General features: G+C 45.3%; 1 protein-coding gene and 1 non-coding gene across 3 annotated transcripts in view; one reads left to right on the top strand and one right to left on the bottom strand.

Annotated features, from left to right (window-relative positions):
- LOC137302342 (CD209 antigen-like protein C) overlaps positions 1 to 19,055 on the top strand; it is a 44,446-nt gene extending 25,391 nt beyond the window's left edge. Inside the window, exons 3-7 of one of the 2 annotated variants that reach the window (XM_067971976.1) lie at positions 2,261 to 2,356; positions 4,494 to 4,622; positions 5,203 to 5,354; positions 12,266 to 12,372; positions 18,317 to 19,055. In XM_067971976.1, coding sequence (XP_067828077.1) covers positions 2,261 to 2,356; positions 4,494 to 4,622; positions 5,203 to 5,354; positions 12,266 to 12,372; positions 18,317 to 18,473 — 641 coding nt within the window. In that variant the 3' untranslated portion in view covers positions 18,474 to 19,055. The remainder of the gene's footprint in view (positions 1 to 2,260; positions 2,357 to 4,493; positions 4,623 to 5,202; positions 5,355 to 12,265; positions 12,373 to 18,316) is intronic. The other variant, XM_067971977.1, reaches the window with a different exon arrangement.
- A 3,776-nt stretch (positions 19,056 to 22,831) lies between these two features.
- On the bottom strand, positions 22,832 to 22,903 carry trnad-guc (transfer RNA aspartic acid (anticodon GUC)). Its single transcript has one exon. It is a non-coding gene; the product is annotated as a tRNA-Asp (tRNA).
- Positions 22,904 to 23,154: the final 251 nt, after the last annotated feature.

The raw sequence follows: 23,154 nt of genomic DNA, 5'->3' as shown, positions 1-23,154 counted from the left end.
GGCTGTGGGGAGTCAGGAGGTGATTCACTTACCGCAGAATACCCAGTCTCTGACCTGCTCTCGTAGCCACAGTATTTATGTGGCTGGTCCAGTTAAGTTTCTGGTCAATGGTGACCCCCAGGATGTTGATGGTGGGGGAATCAGCGATGGTAATGCCGTTGAATGTCAAGGGGAGGTGGTTAGACTCTCTCTTGTTGGAGATGGTCTGGCACTTATCTGGCGCGAATGTTACTTGCCACTGATCAGCCCAAGCCTGGATTTGTCCAGGTCTTGCTGCATGCGGACACGGACTGCTTCATTATCTGAAGGGTTGCGAATGGAACTGAACACTGTGCAATCATCAGCGAACATCCCCATTTCTGACCTTATGATGGATGGAAGGTCAGTGATGAAGCAACTGAAGATGGTTGGGCCTTGGACACTGCCCTGAAGAACTCCTGCAGCAATGTCCTGGGGCTGAGATGATTGGCCTCCAACAACCACTGCCATCTTCCTTTGTAAACAATTTTACAACACCAAGTTGTGCTAGGTACGACTCCAGCCACTGGAGATTTTTCCTCCGATTCCCATTGACATCAATTTTACTAGGGCTCCTTGGTGCCACACTCGGTCAAATGCTGCCTTGATGTCAAGGGAGGGCAGTCACTCTCACCTCACCTCTGGAATTCAGCTCTTTTGTCCATGTTTGGACCAAGGCTGTAATGAGGTCTGGAGCCGAGTGGTCCTGGTGGAACCCAAACTGAGCATCGGTGAGCAGGTTATTGGTGAGTAAGTGCCACTTGATAGCACTGTCGACGACACCTTCCATCACTCATCCATAAATCGCACGGCAACTTCAGGCGAGGGGCAGATGCGTGGTTAAATGGGAAAATCTGGAAGTTGCTGTCCAAGATGCGCCGCTCCACCGTTGACTTCGCGAAACAGAATCTCGCTGTCTGACTCACTGTTCAAATACATTGAACAGCGTGAAGTTCCTGTATTTGTGTGGGTGATAGGAACTAAACTCACCACAGAAAGTTAGGGCTTGTCCATTTCAGTCTAAGTACCGATTTTAATGGTGTGATAAATCTTAATTACTGCCAAACAATCTCTCTGGCACTGAAAATTAACTTTTACCAGTGTGGAGTCTCAGTCCTTCAGCTTTTAATTGTTGGAGATTATTTTTTAAAAAGTTAAATTAAAACTTTTTGTTTCAATTTTTCTTTCTGTCTCTTTTTTCTCTCTCTTAATTCAATCTTTCATTTCCCTCTCTTGATTTCGCTTTCTGTAACTGATTTGACATTGAATACACTATTCTAACTCACATTTCCTGGTTCAGACTCTGCACTGTTCATTAACGATGCTTTAATCTGATTGATTAAGGAGAAACACAGTTGCTTGCCCTGTTCACAGAGGCCCCAGATGCCCTGTAGTGCTGTTTGGCTCTCTCACTTACAGCAACTTGCTGTATAAAAGCTCATGGAAACTGAACGGGCACAGGCAAGTCCAACGAACGATGGGCGCCGTTTGTTCACTGGCTACAGTGAATTGTGGCCCATTACGGTGAACTGGGAAGGGGAGAAGGTGACTGAGGCAGGTAAAGAGGTTAAGCAGAGAGGACAGAAGGTGAACTACGCCGGGTGGGGTGGGTTAAAATCGTCCCTTTTCAACTTGCTGCCCGAGCATAAAACTGGGATTGTGAATCGGCACCAATTATAGAAACCTCCCGATTTCCATTTCCACCGATTTCAGATTTACCCCCCGAGGGGCAAATTGAAAATGTCCCTCAATATCTCAAAGTCTGGGGGGTCATTTTAAATTTCAGCGATGATGTAAAATGGGCAGGAGTATAATGGGCGGTGGATCTGATATCACCCGTTTTACACCATCGCTAAAAGTTAAAATTACCCGTGAGCTTTACTTTCCAAACAGAACAAGCCCAGTATCCCCGGCATTCCTGAAAAACATAAACTCCTCACACACAAATACTACAACTGTCCTTCATCAAATTCCCTGTCTCTCAATACGGGACAGAACATTTCCTGATTACCAAATCCATGGCCTTAAAATGATAAATTCAGTGTAAAATTGTGCTCCTTTCTTCCTTTTTATATAAATGTTTTGTGATTTTGTGTCATCAACAAATTAAATTTGTTGCTAATTAGTTTTTTGCTCTTGAAAGTTTTCCAAACTCCTTTGATTTAAATGATCAGCCCAGAGCCGTGTACATTCCAGTGCTTTTGTTCCATTTTTTCATTCGCCAAATCATTTCTCATTTTAGATACCAAGAAACCTGCCTCCTGGAAGGTGCCGGCGATAGTCCTTCTGGTCATCTGCTTTGTTCTAATTGCAGCAATTGTTTCACAAATAACAACTGGTTAGTAAAATTGATTTTATTATTTTTCTCTTCATCATTTATTCCGAACTTGTCCTGGTTCACGTTGGTGACCCAACGGGGGAGGAGGGATCATTAGAGCTGTCTGTCCAATCAAAATAATCCCAGGAAATGTACAACACATGTTAGATACAGAGTAAAGCTCCCTCTACACTGTCCCATCAAACACTCCCAGGGGCAGATACAGCACGGGTTAGATACAGAGTAAAGCTCCCTCCATACTGTCCCATCAAACACTCCACAGGGGCAGATACAGCACGGGTTAGATACAGAGTAAAGCTCTCTCTACACTGTCCATTCAACACTCCCAGGGGCAGGTACAGCACGGGTTAGATACAGAGTAAAGCTCCCTCTAAACTGTCCCATCAAACACTCCCGGGGCAGGTACAGCATGGGTTAGATACAGAGTAAAGCTCCCTCTGTACTGTCCCATCAAACACTCCCAGGGGCAGATACAGCACGGGTTAGATACAGAGTAAAGCTCTCTCGACACTGTCCCATCAAACACTCCCAGGGGCAGGTACAGCACGGGTTAGATACAGAGTAAAGCTCTCTCGACACTGTCCCATCAAACACTCCCAGGGGCAGGTACAGCACGGGTTAGATACAGAGTAAAGCTCCCTCCATACTGTCCCATCAAACACTCACAGGGGCAGATACAGCATGGGTTAGACACAGAGTAAAGCTCTCTCTACACTGTCCCATCAAACACTCCTCGCTCAGCTGCAGCATACATTCGATCCAGACAGTTTCACTGTGAAATGCGACCCGGACTGATACACTTCAGATTTAATATGGAATAAATTTCCTCAACAATCGTTCCTAATCAGGTAGAGCAGGGGTTAAATGCAGATTATCATTTTCATTACAGTGTCCCAAAAAGCAGGTTGGAAGCAATGTAAAGTCTTGAGATACAGTTTTTCCCCACAATATTTCACAACTCTTGCTATCGTATTTTTGAAGTCCACTGATGCCTGTCAGTATTTGTAGTTTTATATAATTTCTAAGGATTTCAGAAGCAGTGAAACAATATATCACCAGCCATGTTTTATAGTTTATCCCAGGTTACTTGTTTATTTCACATTAATTGTAAGGAATCTTACAACACCAGGTTATAGTCCAACAAATTTATTTTAAAATCACAAGCTTTCGGAGATTATCTCCTTCGTCAGATGAATGAATGAAAAGGATCTCAAATCGCATATCTTATACTATGTTGGGACAGCATCACACCAATCAAAAGGTGTCGTTGTTATTCAAACAGGCCAGTCACGGATAACAGCACGTCCCAGTACACTAGATATACATTGTGTTGATTACACAGGCAGGCAGAAAGAAACTCAAAATGGCAGAGAGAGAGAGAGAATTTTCAAAAACATATAATTTTTTTCCCCCTTTTTGCTGGTGGGGTTACGTGTAGCGTGACATGAACCCAAGATCCCGGTTGAGGCCGTCCTCATGGGTGCGGAACTTGGCTATCAACTTCTGCTCGACGATTTTGCGTTGTCGTGTGTCTCGAAGGCCGCCTTGGAGAACGCTTACCCGAAGATCGGTGGCTGAATGTCCTTGACGTTCTCCAAGGCGGCCTTCGAGACACACGACAACGCAAAATCGTCGAGCAGAAGTTGATAGCCAAGTTCCGCACCCATGAGGACGGCCTCAACCAGGATCTTGGGTTCATGTCACGCTACACGTAACCCCACCAGCAAAAAGGGGGAAAAAAATTATATGTTTTTAAAAATTCTCTCTCTCTCTCTCTCTCTGCCATTTTGAGTTTCTTTCTGCCTGCCTGTGTAATCGACACAATGTATATCTAGTGTACTGGGACGTGCTGTTCTCCGTGACTGGCCTGTTTGAATAACAACGACACCTTTTGATTGGTGTGATGCTGTCCCAACGTAGTATAAGATATGCGATTTGAGAACCTTTTCATTCATTCATCTGACGAAGGAGATAATCTCCAAAAGCTTGTGATTTTAAAATAAATTTGTTGGACTATAACCTGGTGTTGTAAGATTCCTTACATTTGTCCACCCCAGTCCATCACCGGCATCTCCACATCATCACATTAATTGTGTGTTATTCTTTTCACGTTGTAAAGAGTTTCTCTTATTTTAAGGATATTTCACCCGCAAGGAACTTGAGATGACATTTACGACCCTGGAGAAACTGAACCACAATTTTACACACCTCCAGGAAAAATATACACAACTTTGGATAAGGTTTTGTGATCAGAATCGTGCTCCGGGTATGTATAATAATTATTCATATTTCAGGAATCTATTCATCCATCCACCTATTTCCATAACCACCCACTCATCCATGTCCCCACCGATTCATTCCATTATCCATACATACACACCCATCCATCCATTTGGTTATTTATTTATCTGCATATCTATCTACAACAATTTGCATTTAAAAAACACCTTTAATGTAGTAAAATGTCCCAAGGTGTTTAGTTCCACCCTCGGAGGTGAAATTAAACTTCAGTTTGTGCAGATAAACAGGCCGTAGAGGATTGGCCGCCCGCCCCCTATTGAAGTCCATAGAAGGGAAATCGGGCGTGTGTATAACGGGCGGTCGATCCGCTCCCGTCAGTCGCACCCCCCGCCCTGGTTTAATTTTACCCTCTATGTATCCATTCTCTGTCTCTCTCATTATCCTTTTATCTGTCCAACTAGCAATCCATCAATTTGTCTATTTATTCATCTCTCTGTTTCTGTTTCTATCTGCCCATCTATTTCTCGCTCTATCCATCCCTCTATATAATACAATTATTTCTCTATCTCTGGTGAAATATGCCAACAAAATCTGTTGTCTTACAGAGTGTGATGAGATCTTTTGTCCGAAGGAATGGAAGTTTTTTAATGGAAGTTGTTACTTTTTTTCAACTGAACGACGAAATTGGACTGAAAGTGCGAATTATTGCAGTGGGAACAAATCCCATCTTGTGGTGATCACTAGTCAAGAGGAACAGGTGAGAGTTCATCGTACCGTGAGAATATAATATCACTTTAATTAGACCAATGATTATGGGGTAGATATTTCGATCCTGCACTCGTCATTAAATAAATGGATGAAGAACTGTGTGCAGAGGAGCAAAGAAGTGGAATTTCCCCCCCCCCGGGGTAGATTTTGTCTCCACCACCTGAGGGGTATCGGGCGGTGTCAATAACAGGCGCTCGATCTGCAATGCCAATTCTGTGGGACTGGCGGCAGGTCAGATATCACCCCGTAGACTCCCCCGGCATGGTGAGGTATAAATTCGGCGCAGCAGTGGCGCAAAACGGGCGAGAGAGAATCGGCCGCCCATTTTATACTCCACCTGATTTTCATTTTCATTGACTTCAATGGCGGGGGATGGAACGGGTGGGTGTGTGTGAAATGGGTGGCCGATTTACGATCACTCGGTTTATGCCACAGTGCAAGATGAATTTATACCCCATATTTCCATACTCCCAACAGATTAACTATCAGATTTCCTGTAGGAAACAGACAATGCTGGAATGCTGGAAATACTGAGCAAGTTAGGCAACATCTGTGGATAAAGAGACAGGGATCGTTTCAGGTCAAAGACCTTTGCTGTCGGACTGTACAAAACCAAGTTAAGAGTTCCAGTGTAACACACGGTCGCCACACTCTCATTCAGACACACAGGTCAGACACACACAGGTCAGACACACACAGGTCAGTTTCTAACAAACCAATGAGAGGATGCTAGCAGGAGCCCATTCTCTTCTAAAGAGAAGACCATTCCGATGTGCACTCTATCTGCCACTGTCTCTATTTCTACCTCCTTTTCTATCTCTGCCTCTCTCTGCGTTGTAACTATTCTTTTGTCTTCTATTGTTACAATATATTTACAGTTATTCATCTCTTCTTCCTCTTACCTCGATGCCCCGTACATTCATCCCCACCCCTGCTCTATGAATCTGCTCTGCATTTAAATCCAGGGTCATCACCTCCTTGTGGTCACGCTCATTAACCCCAAGATCTAAAACCATGGACTTCTCAGCTCTCTCCATATTTTAGGTGCCAGCCTTAGCTCAGAGTTAGCACAATCACCTTGGAGTCGAAAGGTCATGGGTTTAAGTCCCACTCCAGAGATGTGAGCACGGAATCCAGTCTGATACTCCAGTACAGTACTGAGGGAGTGTTGCACTGTCAGAGGTAACGGCTTTCGGATGAGACATTAAACCAGAGGAGAACTGAAAATGGCCATAAGAGGGGCAAAGAGAGTGTATGAGAATAGATTAGCGGGAAACATAAAAAGGAACTCAAAAGTCTTTTATAAACATATAGATACTAAAAGGGCAGTCAAAGGAAAGGTAGGGCCGATTAGGGACCAAAAAGTAGATCCTCTTGTGGAGGCAAAGGGCATGGCTGAGGTATAAAGTTGATACTTTGCGTCTGTCTTCACTAAAGAAGATGCTGCCAATGTCACGGTAAAGAGGAAGTAGTAGAGAAATCGGATAGGATAAAAATAGATAAAGAGGAGGTGCTAAAAAGGTTGACAGCGCTGAAAGTAGGAAAGTCACCCGGTCCGGATGGGATGCATCCTAGATTGCTGAGAGAAGTAAGGGTAGAGAAGCTGAGGCTTTGGCCACAATCTTCCAATCCTCCTTAGATATAAGAGTGGTGTCAGAGGACTGGAGGATTGCAAATGTTACACGTCTGTTCAAAAGAGGGGCGAGGGATAATCCTGGTAACTGCAGCCAGTCAGCCTAACGACAGTGGTGGGTAAACCTTTAAAGACAATAATCCAAGAAAAAATTAATAGTCACTTGGAAAAATATGGGTTAATAAATGACAGCCAGCGTGGATTTGGTAAAGATAAATCGTGTTTGACTCACTTGATTGAGTTCTTTGATGAAGTAACGGAGAGGGTTGATGAGGGTAGTACGGTTGATATTGTGTAAATGGACTTTCAAATGCTGTTTGTTAAGTACCACATGATAGACTTGTTAACAAAATTGAAGTCCGTGGGATTAAAGGGGCAGTGGCTGCGCAGATACAAAATTGGCTTGGGGACAGAAGGCAGAGAGTCGTGGATAACGGTTGTTTTTCAGACTGGCGGGAAGTATACAGTGGTGTACCCTTGGCCAGGAAAATTCTATCGATCTCAGATTTAAAATTATTCATTGAGCGAGCATCTACTGCTTTTTGTGGGAGAGAGTTCCACACTTCTCCACCCTTTCTATGAAGAAGTGTTTCGAACTTCTCTCCTGAATGGCCGTGCTCTGGTTTTAAGGTTCTGTCCCCTTGTCCTGGACTCTCCCAGGTAGTTTCTCTCTATCTACCCTATCCTTTCAAATCCTAAAAACCTCAATCACATCACCCTTTAACCTTCTATATTCCAGGGAATACAAGCCTCGTGTCTGTAATCTCTCCTCATAATGTAATCCTTGGAGCCCTGGTAACATTCTGGTGAATCTACGCTGCACCCCTTCCAAGGCCAATATATTCTTTCTTAGATGTGGTGCCCAGAACTGTGCACAGTGCTCCAGATGTGGTCTAACCAGGGCTTTTATAGCTGTAGCAAAACTTCCTCCCTTTTATATTCTAACCATCCAGTTATAAAGGCTGACATTCCATTATCATTTATGATTTTTTTTTTACCTGACTGCTACATTTTAGTGATCTGTGCACATGGACACCTGAATCTCTTTGAACCTCCACTGTTCCTAGATTTTCACCATTTTAAAAAGTACTCGGATCAATACTTTCTTGGTCCAAAATGGATGACCTCACATTTTCCTGCGTTGAAATCCATCTGCCACAGTTTTGCCCACTCACTTAATCAATCAATGTCTTTGTAATTTTAAGCTCCCCTCTACACTAATAACTATGCCACCAATCTTTGTGTCATCGGCAAACTTGGATGTATGGCTCTCTATTGTGTTATCCAAGTCATTAATAAAATAGTGAATATTTGAGGCCCCAGCACAGATCCTTGTGGGACACCACGAGTCACTTTCTTCCAATTCTAGTACATACCCATTATCCCTACACTGTCTTCTACTGCCGAACCAATCCCCTAACCAGGTCAATTATTTGCCTTCAATTCCATGAATTTTAATTTTAGCTAACAGTCTCTTATGTGGAACCTTATCAAATGCCTTCTGGAAGTCCATATAACCCACATCCATAAACATTCCCCTGTCTACTACTTCAGTTACTTCCTCAAAAAATTCAGTTACCTTTATTACACATGAGCTACCCTTTATAAATTCATGTTGGCTCTCCCTAATCAGCTCAATTTCTCTAAGTGTTCAGTCAATCTGTCATTAGTTAATTATATATTCCAATAACTTCCCCACAACAGATGTTAGACTAACAGGTCTATTATTTCCTGATTTCTCTCTCTCTCACCTTTCTTAAATAATGGAGCTACATTTGCAATTTTTCAATCTAAAGGGACAATTCCTGAATTGAGAGAGTTTTGGAAGATCACGGCTAAAGCATCTGCAATTTCCTCACCTGCTTCCTTTAAAACCCTGGGGTGGAAACCATCAGAACTTGGGGATTTGTCAGCCTTTAGTGCCATTATATTTTCCAATACTGTTTTCTTGCTTATGTTAACTTTAGTGAGTTCCAGTCCTTGACTTATTATTAGTTTCCCTGGAATGTCAGGTATATTATCCTCTTCCTCTACTGTGAAGACTGACACAAAGTAACCATTTGACAAGTCTGCCATTTCCTTATTTTCATTTGCAATATTACCCACATCTGTTTTTAAAGGACTCACATTACCCTTGACTACCCTTTTTCTTGTAATATAGTTGTAAAATCTTTTTGTGTTAATCTTGTTACCCTTAAAGTTTCTTTTCATATTCCATTTTTGCGGCTCTTACTATCTTTTTTGTCTTCCTTTGCTGTTCTTTATATTTCTCCCAGTCCCCTGGATCTACACAATTGTTTACACTTTTGTACGCTTTAGAATTATCTTATCTCTCACCTCTTTTGTCCACCATGGCTGTTTTATTTGGGAAGTAGAGCTCTTGCCCCTTATGAGTATACTCTACTTGTGTATTAAGCTGAATTATTTTTTGAACAACTCCCACTGTTCATCGGTAGTTTTACCTGATAACACTGTCGACAAGTTTTCTGCCGTCAGTCTCCGTCTCATCCCTTTGAAGTTAGCAAAATCTAGAATCTTAGTAATTGTGTTACATTTCTCCTTCTCAAACGTAACATTGAATTCGATCATATTATGATCCCCCATCAGATAAATTTTCCATTACTGTTAGATTATTAACATACTAAATCTAGTAAGTCCTGCCCTCTAGAACACATTGTTCCAGAAAACTCTCTTGAATGCACTCTAAAAATTCACGACCTTTCTGACTTGAGCTACTCTGCTCTTCCCAATCAATATGAAAATTAAAGTCTCCCATTAAAACAACTCTGCTTTTGCGACATGCCTCTCTAATCTCTGAATGAATACATTCTACCACTTCATTGCCGCTGTCAGGATGCCTGTAGACAACTCCCATTATAGCTTTAAGTCCTCTCTGATTCCTCAATCCTTTTTGAGACTGGGATTGTTCTCCTCAGAGCAGAGAAGGTTAAGGGGAGATTTATTAGAAGTGTTCAAAATCATGCAGGGTTTTTATACAGTAAACAAGGAGAAACTGTTTCCAGTGGCAGAAGTGTTGGTAACGAGATTTAAAGTAATTGGCAAAAGAGCCACAGGGGAGATGAGGAGAAATTGTTTTAAACAGCGAGTTGTTATGATCTGGAATGCACTGCCTGAAAGGGTGGTGGAAGCAGACTCAATAATAACTTTCAAAAGAGAGTTGGATAAATACTTGAAGGGGAAAAATTTGCAGAGCGATGGGGAAAGGGCAGGGGAATGGGACGAATTGGATAGCTCTTTCAAAGGCACAATGGACCAAATGGCCTTCTTCTGTGCTGTATCATTCTATGATTCTATGATGCTATGAAACCAAGGCTCTATCTGCCCTCTCAGGTGGGTGTAAAAGATCCCATGGCACTATTCGAAGAAGAGCAGGGGAGATCTTCCGGCATCCTGGCTATTACTTATTCTCAACCAACATCACTAAACCAGTTGATCTGGTCATTATCTAATTACTGTGGTGTCCTGCTGTGCTCAAACTAGCTGCTGCGTTTCCCCTCATTTCAAAAGTCACTAATCTTTAAATGTACTTAATTGGCTGTGAAATGTTTTGGTGCGTCCTGAGGTCGTGAAAGGCGTTGTATAAATGCAAGGTCTTTCTTTATTTAGGAACATAAGAACATAACAATAAGGAGCAGGAGTAGGCCATACGGCCCCTCGAGCCTGCTCCGTCATTCAATCAGATCATGGCTGATCATTGACCTCAACTCCTCTTTCCTGCCCGATCCCCATATCCCTTGATTCCACCAAATTGCAAAAATCTATCTCTCTCAGCCTTGAATACACTCAATGACACAGCATCCACAGCCCTCTGTGGCAGAGAATTTCAAAGATTCACAACTCTGAGTGAAGAAATTCCTCCTCATCTCAGTCTTAAATGGCCGACCACTTATCCTGAGACTATGCCCCCTAGTTCTAGAATCTCCAGCCAGGGGAAACAACCCCTCAGCATCTACCCTGTCAAACCCCCTCAGAATCTTATATGTTTCACTGAGATCACCTCTCATTCTTCTAAACTCCAGAGAATATAGGCCCATTCTACTCAATCTCTCCTCATAGAACATCCCTCTCATCCCAGGAATCAATCTAGTGAACCTTCGTTGCGCTGCCTTTAAGGCAAGTATATCCTTCCTTAGATAAGGAGACCAAAACTGTACACAGTACTCCAGGTGTGGTCCCACCAAAGCCCTACACAATTGCAGTAAGACTTCCTTACTCTTGTACTCCAGCTCCCTTGCAATAAAGGCCAACATGCCATTTGCCTTCCTAATTGCTTGTTGTACCTGCATGTTAACTTGGTGTTTCTTGTACGAGGACACCTAAATCTCTCTGAACACCAACATTTAATAGTATCTCACCATTTTAAAAATATTCTGTTGTTCTATTCTTCCGACCAAAGTGAATAACCTCACATTTCCCCACGTTATACTCCATCTGCCACCTTCTTGCCCGCTCATTTAACCTGTCTATATCCCTTTCCTCCTCACCGCTTACTTTCCCACCAGCTTTGTATCGTCAGCAAACCTGGATACATTACGCTCGATCCCTTCATTTAAGTCATTAATATAGTTTGTAAATAGCTGAGGCCCAAAACTGATCCTTGTGGCACCTCATTAATTACAGCCTGCCAATCTGAAAATGACCCGTTTATCCCTACTCTCTGTTTTCTGTCCATTAACCAATCCTTTATCCTTGCTAATATATTACCCCCAACCCCATGAGCCCTGACCTTGCGTGAGAACCTTTTATGTGGCACCTTATCAAATGTCTTTTGAAAATCCAAATATACTACATGCACTGGTTCCCCTTTATCGACCCTGCCAGTTACATCCTCAAAAAACTCTAATAGATTTCTCAAACATGATTTCCCTTTCATAAAACCATGTTGACTCTGCCTAATCATCTAATGATTTTCTCAGTGCCCTGTTACCACTTCCTTAATAATGGATTCCAGCATTTTCCCGATGACTGATGTCAGTCTAACTGGCCTGTAGTTCCCTGTTTTCTCTCTCCCTCCTTTCTTGAACAGCGGGGTTACTTTCCTTTCTTTCTTTTTTCTCTTCCTCCTACAATCAACATATTTTTTAAAAAGTTGAACGTCACATACTCACTGTTATTTAATTGCCTTGTCTCCTTCCTTATTGTCTATAACCATTGAGCAGTGTTACACAATAAGCACTGACCCTGCTCCTAGTTTTTCAATTAATAATAATCTTACAAGCTGTGTAATATTTTCACATTCCCTGAAGGATTTTGTTAAAGGCGGATATTATGCACATTGGATTGGATTGACGGACGAGGAAAAGGAAGGCACCTGGCAATGGGTGGATGGTGCAGGCCCGCTCTCTGAACCTGAGTGAGTACTGAGAGGTGTGAGTGAATGGAGGGGACGCAGAACAATATTCCCGGGAAACTGGGTGGTGCAGTGACCTCGGCTCAGTGATCTTCGGAGCTCGACCTCAAATCCAATCAGATTCCCGGAATAAAATCCCGTGTGTTTGTCGGTTCCAATGTTCACTGTGTGATTAGTCTGCACAGTCTGACTGTACAAGGAACAGTCTGGGCTTCATTTTAACTTCAGGCGATAGTGTAAAACGGGCGATATCGGATCGGCCGCCCGTTCTACACCTCCCACCATTTTCCTTTCCAATTGTCTTTGTGAAAATGTTAAAATTAGCCCCTGGGCCGGGGGTGGGGCCTGAAAAACCATTCTGGGCTGAATGTTCACTTTTACCGTCGGGATAAAACGGGCGGGAGCGAATCGGCCGGTGGTTTTACATTCTGTACGATTTTAATCTCCACTCACTTCGATGGGAACGACTATCGAGCGGAATGTCAGCCGGGCGGCCGATCTCCTGTCACCCGTTTACCGTCGGGCGGGAAGAATGAAAATGAACCGCACGGCGTGTAGTTCCCGACTGAATTATCAACTGCAGTAGGAAATGATAAAAGGATATTTAACTCTTCACTACCGAACACTATAACCCGTGCACTATTTTACCTGTAACACCTGCTCTACCGCGGCCCGCGCTCTACCGTACCCCCGCGGCCCGCGCTCTACCGTACCCCCGCGGCCCGCGCACTACCGTACCCCCACGGCCCGCGCTCGACCGTACCCCCGCGGCCCGCGCTCTACCGTACCCCCGCGGCCCGCGCTCTACCGTACCCCCGCGGCCCGCGCTCGACCGTACCCCCACGGCCCGCGCTCTACCGTACCCCCGCGGCCCGCGCTCGACCGTACCCCCACGGCCCGCGCTCTACCGTACCCCCGCGGCCCGCGCTCTACCGTACCCCCGCGGCCCGCGCTCCACCGTACCCCCGCGGCCCGCGCTCTACCGTACCCCCACGGCCCGCGCTCTGCCGCGCCCCCGCGGCCCGCGCTCCACCGTACCCCCGCGGCCCGCGCTCCACCGCGGCCCGCGCTCCACCGTACCCCCGCGGCCCGCGCTCTGCCGCGCCCCCGCGGCCCGCGCTCCACCGTACCCCCGCGGCCCGCGCTCAGCCGCGCCCCCGCGGCCCGCGCTCCACCGTACCCCCGCGGCCCGCGCTCCACCGCGCCCCCGCGGCCTGCGCTCTACCGTACCCCCACGGCCCGCGCTCTGCCGCGCCCCCGCGGCCCGCGCTCCACCGTACCCCCGCGGCCCGCGCTCCACCGTACCCCCGCGGCCCGCGCTCCACCGTACCCCCGCGGCCCGCGCTCTACCATATTCTATAACCACTGTAACTTATAAGTTGAGTAGCGTGGGAGAGGGGACCTGAGCGGGAGGCCCAGGAAACGCTCCCTATTAAAGGCTGAAATCAAAACCAAAAACTAATGGAGGAGTGAGGCCACGGGACAGCGGGCAGGTGGTTGGTTGGTGAGTGTTGCCGCTTTTTTTGCTCTCTGATCTCGGGCAGTCGTTCAAACCAAGAGCTGGGAAACTATAACTCGCTGTTATTTTATTAAATTCATAACTTAAACTAGATAAACTAACTTTTAATAGAACTAAAAATATCGAGTGAATAAAGACTTTATCTAATTAACGATATAAATCAAGGTTAGAGAGAGATGGCAGGACAGGTGGTGGTTTGTCGTCACTGCAGTATGTGGGAGTTGGTGGAGACCAGCAAGATCCTGAGCAACCACATCTGCAGTAAGTGTTCACAACTCGAGGAACTTCGGCTCAGAGTTGATGAGCTGGAGTCTGAGCTGCAAACATTGCGATGCATCAGGGAGGGGGTGAGTTATCTGGACACTTTGATCCAGGAGGCAGTCACACCCCTTAGTTTAGATCGTAGTTTAGATTTGGTCAGTGGTCAGGGATAGGAGGATGTGACTGTGAGTCAGGCAGGTATGGGGACCCAGGGTGTAGTGAGGGAGGAGCCTCAGCCCTTGACCTTGTCCATGAGGTGCGAGATACTTGCTACCTGTGTGAATGAGAAGAAAGACTGTGGGGAGGATGGGCAAACTGACCACGGCACTGTGGTACAGGAGGCCATTCAAGCGGGGGGAGTAAAAAGGAATGTGGTAGTGGTGGGGATTAGTATAGTCAGGGGGATGGCGACTGTTCTCTGCAGCCGCGACCGGGAGCCCGAAGGCTGAGCTGTCCACCCGGTGCCAGGGTTAAGGATATCTCCTCGTGTCTGGAGAAGAACTTGGAGCATGAGGGGAGGATCCAGCTGTTGTGGTCCACGTAGGAACCAACAAGATAGGTAGGACTGGGAATGAGGTTCTGCTGAGGGAGTTTGAGGAGCTCGGGTCCAAATTAATAAGCAGAAGCTCAAAGGTAATAATCTCTGGATTACTACCTGAGCCACACGCAAATTGGCAGTAGGTCGAACAATTCAGAGAGTTAAATGCGTGGCTCAAAGAGTGATGTGGGAGACAGGGGTTTCAATTCATGGGGCACTGGCACCAGTACTGGGAACAGAGGGAGCTGTTCCATTGGAATGGGCTCCGCTTAAACCGGGCTGGGACCAGTGTCCTGGCGAATCGAATAACTAGGGTGGTAGATAGGGCTTTAAACTAAAAAGTTGCAGGAGGGCGGGATGGTTTCAGGAAAGGGTAAATTTATAAATCTAAAGAGAAAAGTCAGATGTAGCAATTTGGCTAAAGATAAGCAGAGTGTGTCAGGAAGAGACAGAGAGTTTTGAGGTAATAATGCGTCAGTGAATAAGGTCACATCAGAGTAAAAATGTTAAAAAGTTAAAATTAAAGACGATTCATTTGAATGCATGAAGCATTCGTAACAAGATAGACGAATTAATGGCACAAATAGAGATAAATGGGTTTGATAATGGCCATTACTGAGACGTGATTGCAAGGTGACCCAGGTTGGGAAATGAATATTCCGGGTACTTGACTTTTGGAAAAGAGAAACAAAATGGAAAAGTTGGGGGGTGGGGTAGCCCTGATAATAAAGGACGACATTAAGATAGCAGTGAGAAAGGATCTTGGCTCGGAAAATCAGGAAGTAGAATCAGTATGGGTGGAGATAAGAAATAACAAGCTGCAGAAAATATTGGTGGGAGTTGTTTATAGGCCCCGCTACAGTAGTTATACTGTTGGACAAAATATTAACCAAGAAATGAGAGGAGCTTGTAACAAAGGTAATGCAATAATCGGGGGGACTTTATCATCTCAATGTGGATTGGGCAAATCAAATTGGCAAAAGTAATTTGGAGGACTAGCTCATAGAATGCATTCGAGACGGTTTCCTAGAACAATACATAAGAACATAAGAAATAGGAGCAGGAGTAGGCCAATCGGCCCCTCGAGCCTGCTCCGCCATTCAATAAGATCATGGCTGATCTGATCCTAACCTCAAATCTAAATTCATGTCCAATTTCCTGCCCGCTCCCCGTAACCCCTAATTCCCTTTACTTCTCGGAAACTGTTGATTTCTGTTTTAAATTTATTTAATGATGTAGCTTCCACAGCTTCCTGGGGCAGCAAATTCCACAGACCTACTACCCTCTGAGTGAAGAAGTTTCTCCTCATCTCAGTTTTGAAAGAGCAGCCCCTTATTCTAAGATTATGCCCCCTAGTTCTAGTTTCACCCATCCTTGGGAACATCCTTACCGCATCCACCCGATCAAGCCCCTTCACAATCTTATATGTTTCAATAAAATCGCCTCTCATTCTTCTGAACTCCAATGAGTAGAGTCCCAATCTACTCAACCTCTCCTCATATGTCCACCCCCTCATCCCCGGGATTAACCGAGTGAACCTTCTTTGTACTGCCTCGAGAGCAAGTATGTCTTTTCTTAAGTATGGAGACCAAAACTGTATGCAGTATTCCAGGTGCGGTCTCACCAATACCTTATATAACTGCAGCAATACCTCCCTGTTTTTATATTCTATCCCCCTAGCAATAAAAGCCAACATTCCGTTGGCCTTCTTGATCACCTGCTGCACCTGCATACTAACTTTTTGATTTTCTTGCACTTGGACCCCCAGATCCCTTTGTACTGCAGTACTTTCCAGTTTCTCGCCATTAAGATAGCCCTGATACGTGGTGGAATCAACCAGGGAACAGGCCATTTTAGATCTTGTCTTGTGTAATGGACCAGGGTTAATTAGTAATCTCATTGTAAGGGATCCTCAGCGGCAGGGTGATCATAATATGATAGAATTTCACACTTAATTCCAGAGTGATGAACTCAAGTCCGAAACTGAAGTCTTAAACTTAAACAAAGCCATTTAAATAGGTATGAGGGGTGAGTTGCCTCAGGTTACTTGGGAAATTAGATTAAAAGATATGATGGGACATCAACAATGGTGAACATTTAAAGAAATATTTCATAATTCTCAACAAATATACATTCTATTGAGGAATAAAAACTCCATGGGAAAAGTGATCTGTTCATGGCTAACTAAAGTTAAGGATAGTAGTAGATTAAAAGAAGAAGCTTATAATGTTGCGAAGAAGCGTAGTAAGCCTGAGGATTGGGAGAGTTATAGAAATCAGCAAAGGATGAGCAAAAAAATTGATAGAGGGAGAAAATCTTATTTGAGAGTAAATTAGCAAGTAATATAAAAACAATTGTAAGAGCTTCGACAAGTATATAAAAAGTAGGAATAAACGGATCATTTTCAGGTTGGCAGGCTGTAACTAGTGCTGCATAATCACTAACAAACCATTAACTCCCATACTTCAGTACCCTAGAACCCCTACATTACCGTACTCTTATAACCACTACAAGGCCATACCCTATAACCTCTGCACTAACATATACAGGTTATAGGGTACCTACAGAACCGTACCCTATAACCCCTACACTACCGTACCCTATCAACCTATATCCTCTAAACTACTGTACCATATAACCCCTAAACTACTGTACCCTATAATCCAGACACTACCATACCCTATAACCCTTAATCCTGGGTACCCTATAACCCTTAATTCCCCTTACCCTATAACCCTCAATCCCCCGTACTCTATAACCCCTACACCAAGCCCTATAATCCCTACATTACCGTTCCCTATCATCACTGCACCAGTGTATCCTTTAACCCCTACACTAACATCCCCTATAAACCCTGTACTTCTGTACCAATGAGAAATGCTCGTTACTATTGGCCAGTAATTCCCTTTGTGGTTCTCCCCATTGGCCGACAGTAACCTCGGAGAAGATCCGCAGAAACCCCCAGATATTCGGTAATTCCTCGGACCTGCTCCCAATTCACTACCGCCCGTTTTGTGCCACGGCCCATGGTGAATTCACCCCCAATGAGCTTTGACAGGCTCTGTCCGTAGGACCCAGCAGAGCAGATCCTTCCCTCTCCTGTACTGATGGCCCTAAGACGTGTGGGGCTGAATTTCCTCCGGACTCTCCCACTCTGCTGCTGTAACTTTGCCTGACGTCCATTTAGACACGTGAATGGGGTTTCCGCCGAAATCCCACCAAAGTTACGGCAGCGCAGTCGGAGAACCTCAAACATTCACCTCATTGGTTTGCAGCCGAGGCCACTGGGCAGCGATTGGGATTGGGTCAGGGGTCTGAATCCACCCTGTGCTCAGGGATGACTGAGGATAAATCCATCACCCACCACCAACCTTTCCAATCAGCTGACTCCAGACAAGCCAGCACTGGAACCCAGGGCCTTCTGTTCCTGTGCAGCACATTAGTCCCTGGAAAGGGGACTGAGCCCCTGAGACACCTACAGTGCCGAGTGATTGAGGTTATGAGGAGGTCAATTTCTATAACTGAGGAACTGGATTCCAATCGGAGACAACTAAATATTCACTTCCATTTAACTAAAAGGAATATTTACCCCGCACTTATTTGTGTGGATCTTTGATTGGTCTGTACAGATTTTGGCGCAGAGGTGAACCGAACAACCACAAGAGCGCACACTGTGAGGATGAGAACTGCGCCACCACCAATTCCTGGGGCTGGAACGACGATTGCTGCGTCACGCGTTGGAAATGGATTTGTGAACGAAAATCAACCGCTCTTGTACAGCGTTAGTTTTGTGGATGTCGCTGTGAGTTGAACAGAATCAGACAAAGAGACGAACAGCGGAAGTGCCCGACTCGCCTGATGATTTCTGTCCTTTTTTCATTAAAACCCGAGAATGCCAGAAATGTACAGCAGGTCAATCAGAGAGCTGAATGTTCCTGGAGAGCCCCTTCCACAATATCCTGAGTCGGGCACTTTCTCCTGCAGGCACTGACTGATCAGCTCCACATTCCCAAGACACTTGCTCTATTTCAAGATTGCACAATTAAAAAACTTTCCCTTTGGTTATTTTAGTCTCTATAAACTTTCGGGTTTATTGAACCAGATTGACCCAAATCAGAGCCCCTCTCTGTATTAGTGAGGCTCGGTTGGATGCAGGCTGATTGTGAAGGATTTATGGAGAGTGTTGTCTACACAACCGTTTGGATAACTGATGTCGACTGACTCCACTTTGATGATCAACGGCTGCTCCTGAAAGTGTCTCAGATTCACTTATTTTGGAGATTTAAGTGATATTGTCACCAAACACCTTCCACATTAACACATCACTGGCAGAATTCAAATAAATCAATTTTGTTAATGTCAAGAAAATTGAGAAGTTTTTATATTCAAGAAAAATAATTTGTGTTGAGCTGTCCAATAAAGTCTTGGTTACTTTCTGCAAACACCGTATAAGGATGTCCTAAATACCCGTCAATGTTCTCCTGTAAATGGTTCATCCGTCAAATTACCAGAGAATATTTAAGACAGAATCTGCTTTATTAATGTTTCTGATGGTGAATGTGTGCACTTGATGCAGCGAGTGACGCAGAGAGACAGTGGATGAGGGATTTGGAGATGCACAACTGAGGAGAGTAAGTGATATAGAGAGACACCAACAGTGGGAGTGAGTCATAACTGACAATAATGAGTGATACAGAGAGAGGCAGCAGGAGATGGAGGTAGAGAGGGATGACTGAGAATAATGAGTGACACAGAGAGAGACACTGCGAGAGAGGTCGGCAGAGTGATGGAGAGAGGGGTGACTGAGAATAATGAGTGACACAGAGAGGGGCAGCAGGAGATGGAGGTAGAGAGGGATGACTGAGAATAATGAGTGACACAGAGAGACACTGCGAGAGAGGTCGGCAGAGTGATGGAGAGAGGGGTGACTGAGAATAATGAGTGACACAGAGAGGGGCCGGCAGAGAGATGGAGAGAGGGGTGACTGAGAATAATGAGTGACACAGAGAGGGGCCGGCAGAGTGATAGAGAGAGGGGTGACTGAGAATAATGAGTGAAACGGAGAAACACCAACAGTGGGAGAGAGAAAGGTGCAACTGAGTTGTAACTTGAATTACAGCCACTTTAAACCACAGATCTTTCTATTACACTTTTGCAACCTTTCAACAAGCGGGAATTAAGCTTCAGCTTCTGAGTTCCTGTCCGAACACGGCCATTGACACAGTGACCCAGAGTAAGTTCAGAGAGGAGCTGCTCAATGCGATTAAATATCCGTTTACTCTAATTGGTAAATTAGTCAAAAGAGGAAAACGGCTGCCGTGGAGCTGGAACTGACTCCCAACATCACAACTCAATTCAATCTGAAGTCACCGCCTAAATTTGCTCATCGTACGTTATGGAAATTCATTGATGATCACAGGTCCGGGTAGATGAACAGTTTTAATCCCCTGCGTAAAACTGGCGTTCTGGATCCACTATTCATTATAGAAACTGCTCAATTTCCCATTTCAATTTCGATCAGTGGGAATGAAAATCCGGCAGTTTCTCGGAGGGGCGGCGGATCCGTAACGCCAGTTTTACACCCGGACAAATTGAAAATCTAAAACCTCGCCCGAGTCTCCTTTCCATTGAAGTGAATGAAAAGGAAAGTGAGGCGGGTGTAGAACGGGCGGCCATTCCCATAGAGCCCGTTTTATACAATTGCCGAAAGTTAAAATGACCCCAAGAAAATAAATGGCAGAGTGTAAAATGGCTGCAATTGTTCTAACGCCCGTTTTGCTCCAACGCCTGCTTTGCTCTAACGCCCGCTTTGTTCTAACGCCTGCTTTGCTCTAACGCCCGTTTTGCACGAACGCTTTCCTCTCTCTCCTCTGGATCTCCCCGACAACTGCCACCAACCACAATCTCCTGGAGCACTTCTCGAAGGGAAAGTTCTGAGCGTCAGTTTTCAAATAAAATAACGCCCGTCTCTTCAGCCGGGACAGAGATTCTCAGTTTCAGCTCCCACTTGCCCCAAATCCTCCTTAAATATCATGAGAAAAGTATTGGCCTTAAGTTAATAACAATCTGAATCAAAGTTCTTATCTGCTGGGGTTTTGGTTCAGGATCCACAGCTTTTACAGCTCACTGCGGATATTTAAGGAAGCGCATCTCGGTCGGAGGTTTCTGTGTGAGAAAGATCATGAAGGGTTAATTAAGAGGCCGAAATTGAAGGTGTCTGACGGGAGCACTGGTGTCAGAGAACGTGTCCGGTCCCAGTCAGCAAACAAAAATAAACAGAGAATAAGACAGAGACTCAATTAGACGGATAAACCGGGAGACAGACAGACAGTGAAGCGGGCAGGGACTCAGCCCTGAAGATAAGCAGACTGTATCCTTTGCCTTTGCCCTGATTTGTCAGTAATAATTTAAAACCGCTTCTGGTTCGGTCCCTTCCTTTAATCCTGGACAGCAGCAGCGACAAAAACTTTGTGGATTTGAGGGTTGAGCCGAATCCGAGTCAGTTCCCCGGTCCCCGGGAGAAATTCCCTAATTCCTGGGCACTTTGTATCAATCAGCAGTTCGCAGCAAAACGTGTTATTAATGTGAGTAGTGGGACTGAGAAATATTTAAACAGCCGACACCCTGTAAAACAGAGCTCCAAGTATCGGTTTAAATAAAGTCCTGAACTGACAGAGCGGAGGGCAGATGAGGATTGAATTAAATCCCAATTCACTGAATCTAAACAAGGTTTAAAGAAGTGAATCTGTCCGGAATGGGATTCCTGGGCCTGTGTGTGAGCTGCACCTGGATCGGTCCCGTTCAGTGAAGAGAGACCGGCAGGCGGCTCCCAGACACGGCTCAGGCCGGGACCGGCAGCTCTCCGCCGGCAGCTGCTGGATTAGAGAGCGGGGATCCTGAGCTGTTGTTGAAGCGGTCTGGCTGCTGCTGCTTCCGTCTCTCGCCCTCCGAGAGTCCCGGCGGCGGTCGGTACCGATCTCCCTCCTCTGGATCCGGATCCACCTCGTGCCGCAACTGACAGCGTCTGATTCCCGATCAGAAAACTGCGAGTTCGAATCAGGTCGGGATCACAGCATTTTCACAGCGGCTCAGGGTCCTGGGACTGGTTTTATATCAGTGTTTGAGGGATGGGCTGTTCAGGTTTCATGCTATAATAATAATCAGAATTAAGTTTGATGGATTAAAATGCTTTTTTTCTGTTCCTTTCTATTTACTCACTCACCAGTTTCAGACAGAAACGGGTAACAATGTTTAAGGGATGTGATGTGCAGCCTCATCTCCCATCCTTTAAGACCAAGGTCGCAGACTTGAACATTTATGGTGGACAACTGGTTCAGCCATTCATCGCCAGATCTGGCGGGAACACTGAAAGCACCATCAGGTCCTGCTCTCTGCCAAATCTGCTCACTATTCTAGGATCATCCTGGAATGTAAAGCTAACCCCCGGCTTCTCTTCACTACAAACCATCTTCTTAAACCCCTCTCCCCTCCAACAACAAGTGCAAGGAGCTCATGGGTTTCTTTGTCACGAAGATTGAGACCATCCGTCCACCTGCCGCTTCCCTCCCTTCCCCCAGCCCACAAGCCAAATTTCCCCCATGGTTCCCCCTGCCTTCGCCCTGAACTCACATCTTTCTCTAGTTTCTCTCCTATCTCCCCTCTTGCCCTCTCCGAGCTCATATTGACCACGAGCCCCACCCCCTACTCCTTTGACCCGATTCACAACAAACTGCTCACCCCCACAAGCGATCCCACAAACAACGGATCAGATCAAAGCTCTGCAGTCCTGCCACACCCATTTGTGAATGATGGTGGATAATTAAACAACTAACGGGAAGAGGCTCGATGAACATCCCCATCCTCAAAGATGGTAAAGCCCAGCACGTGAGTGCAAAGTTTTAGAAACCATCTTCAGCCAGAAGTGCCGAGTGGATGATCCATCTCGGCCTCCTCCCGAAATCCCCACCATCACAGAAGCCAGTCGAACATCGAGGTGAAGAGTGACGCTGAGAGCAGATTTTAAAACCGCTGGAATATCAGTGAAATTAAATTGGGGAAAGTGGGAAACTCCGAGTCAGTTTTACACTGTATATTCCGCATCCAATATTGGAGATAAATGCTTTTCAAGGCGGTGAAAGTTTCACCTCCCCGTCGGGGAATTGAACCCCGGTCGCCCGCGTGACAGGCGGGGATACTCACCACTATACTAACGAGGAACTGCTGCATTGAGCCTACACTCATCCCAGATGGTGTTAGACATGCTTCATGTATCAGTGCATTTCTTTTAACTATTTATTTGATGATAGTTTGTTTCATTTTCCACGGGCCACTGTTGAAAGAACCTTTGACATTTCCATCTCTTTCTTGGACAACGACAACTGACTCTGTCTTTCTTTCGTTCTTTCTTTCTCTCTTATCGTGGTGAGTTGCCCCACCTTCGTCCGGGGTTTAATTCCCCGACGGGGAG

The sequence above is a fragment of the Heptranchias perlo genome, chromosome 35, assembly GCF_035084215.1.
Source record: "Heptranchias perlo isolate sHepPer1 chromosome 35, sHepPer1.hap1, whole genome shotgun sequence".
Lineage (NCBI taxonomy): Eukaryota > Metazoa > Chordata > Chondrichthyes > Hexanchiformes > Hexanchidae > Heptranchias > Heptranchias perlo.
This window is presented reverse-complemented; position numbering and strand designations above follow the sequence as displayed.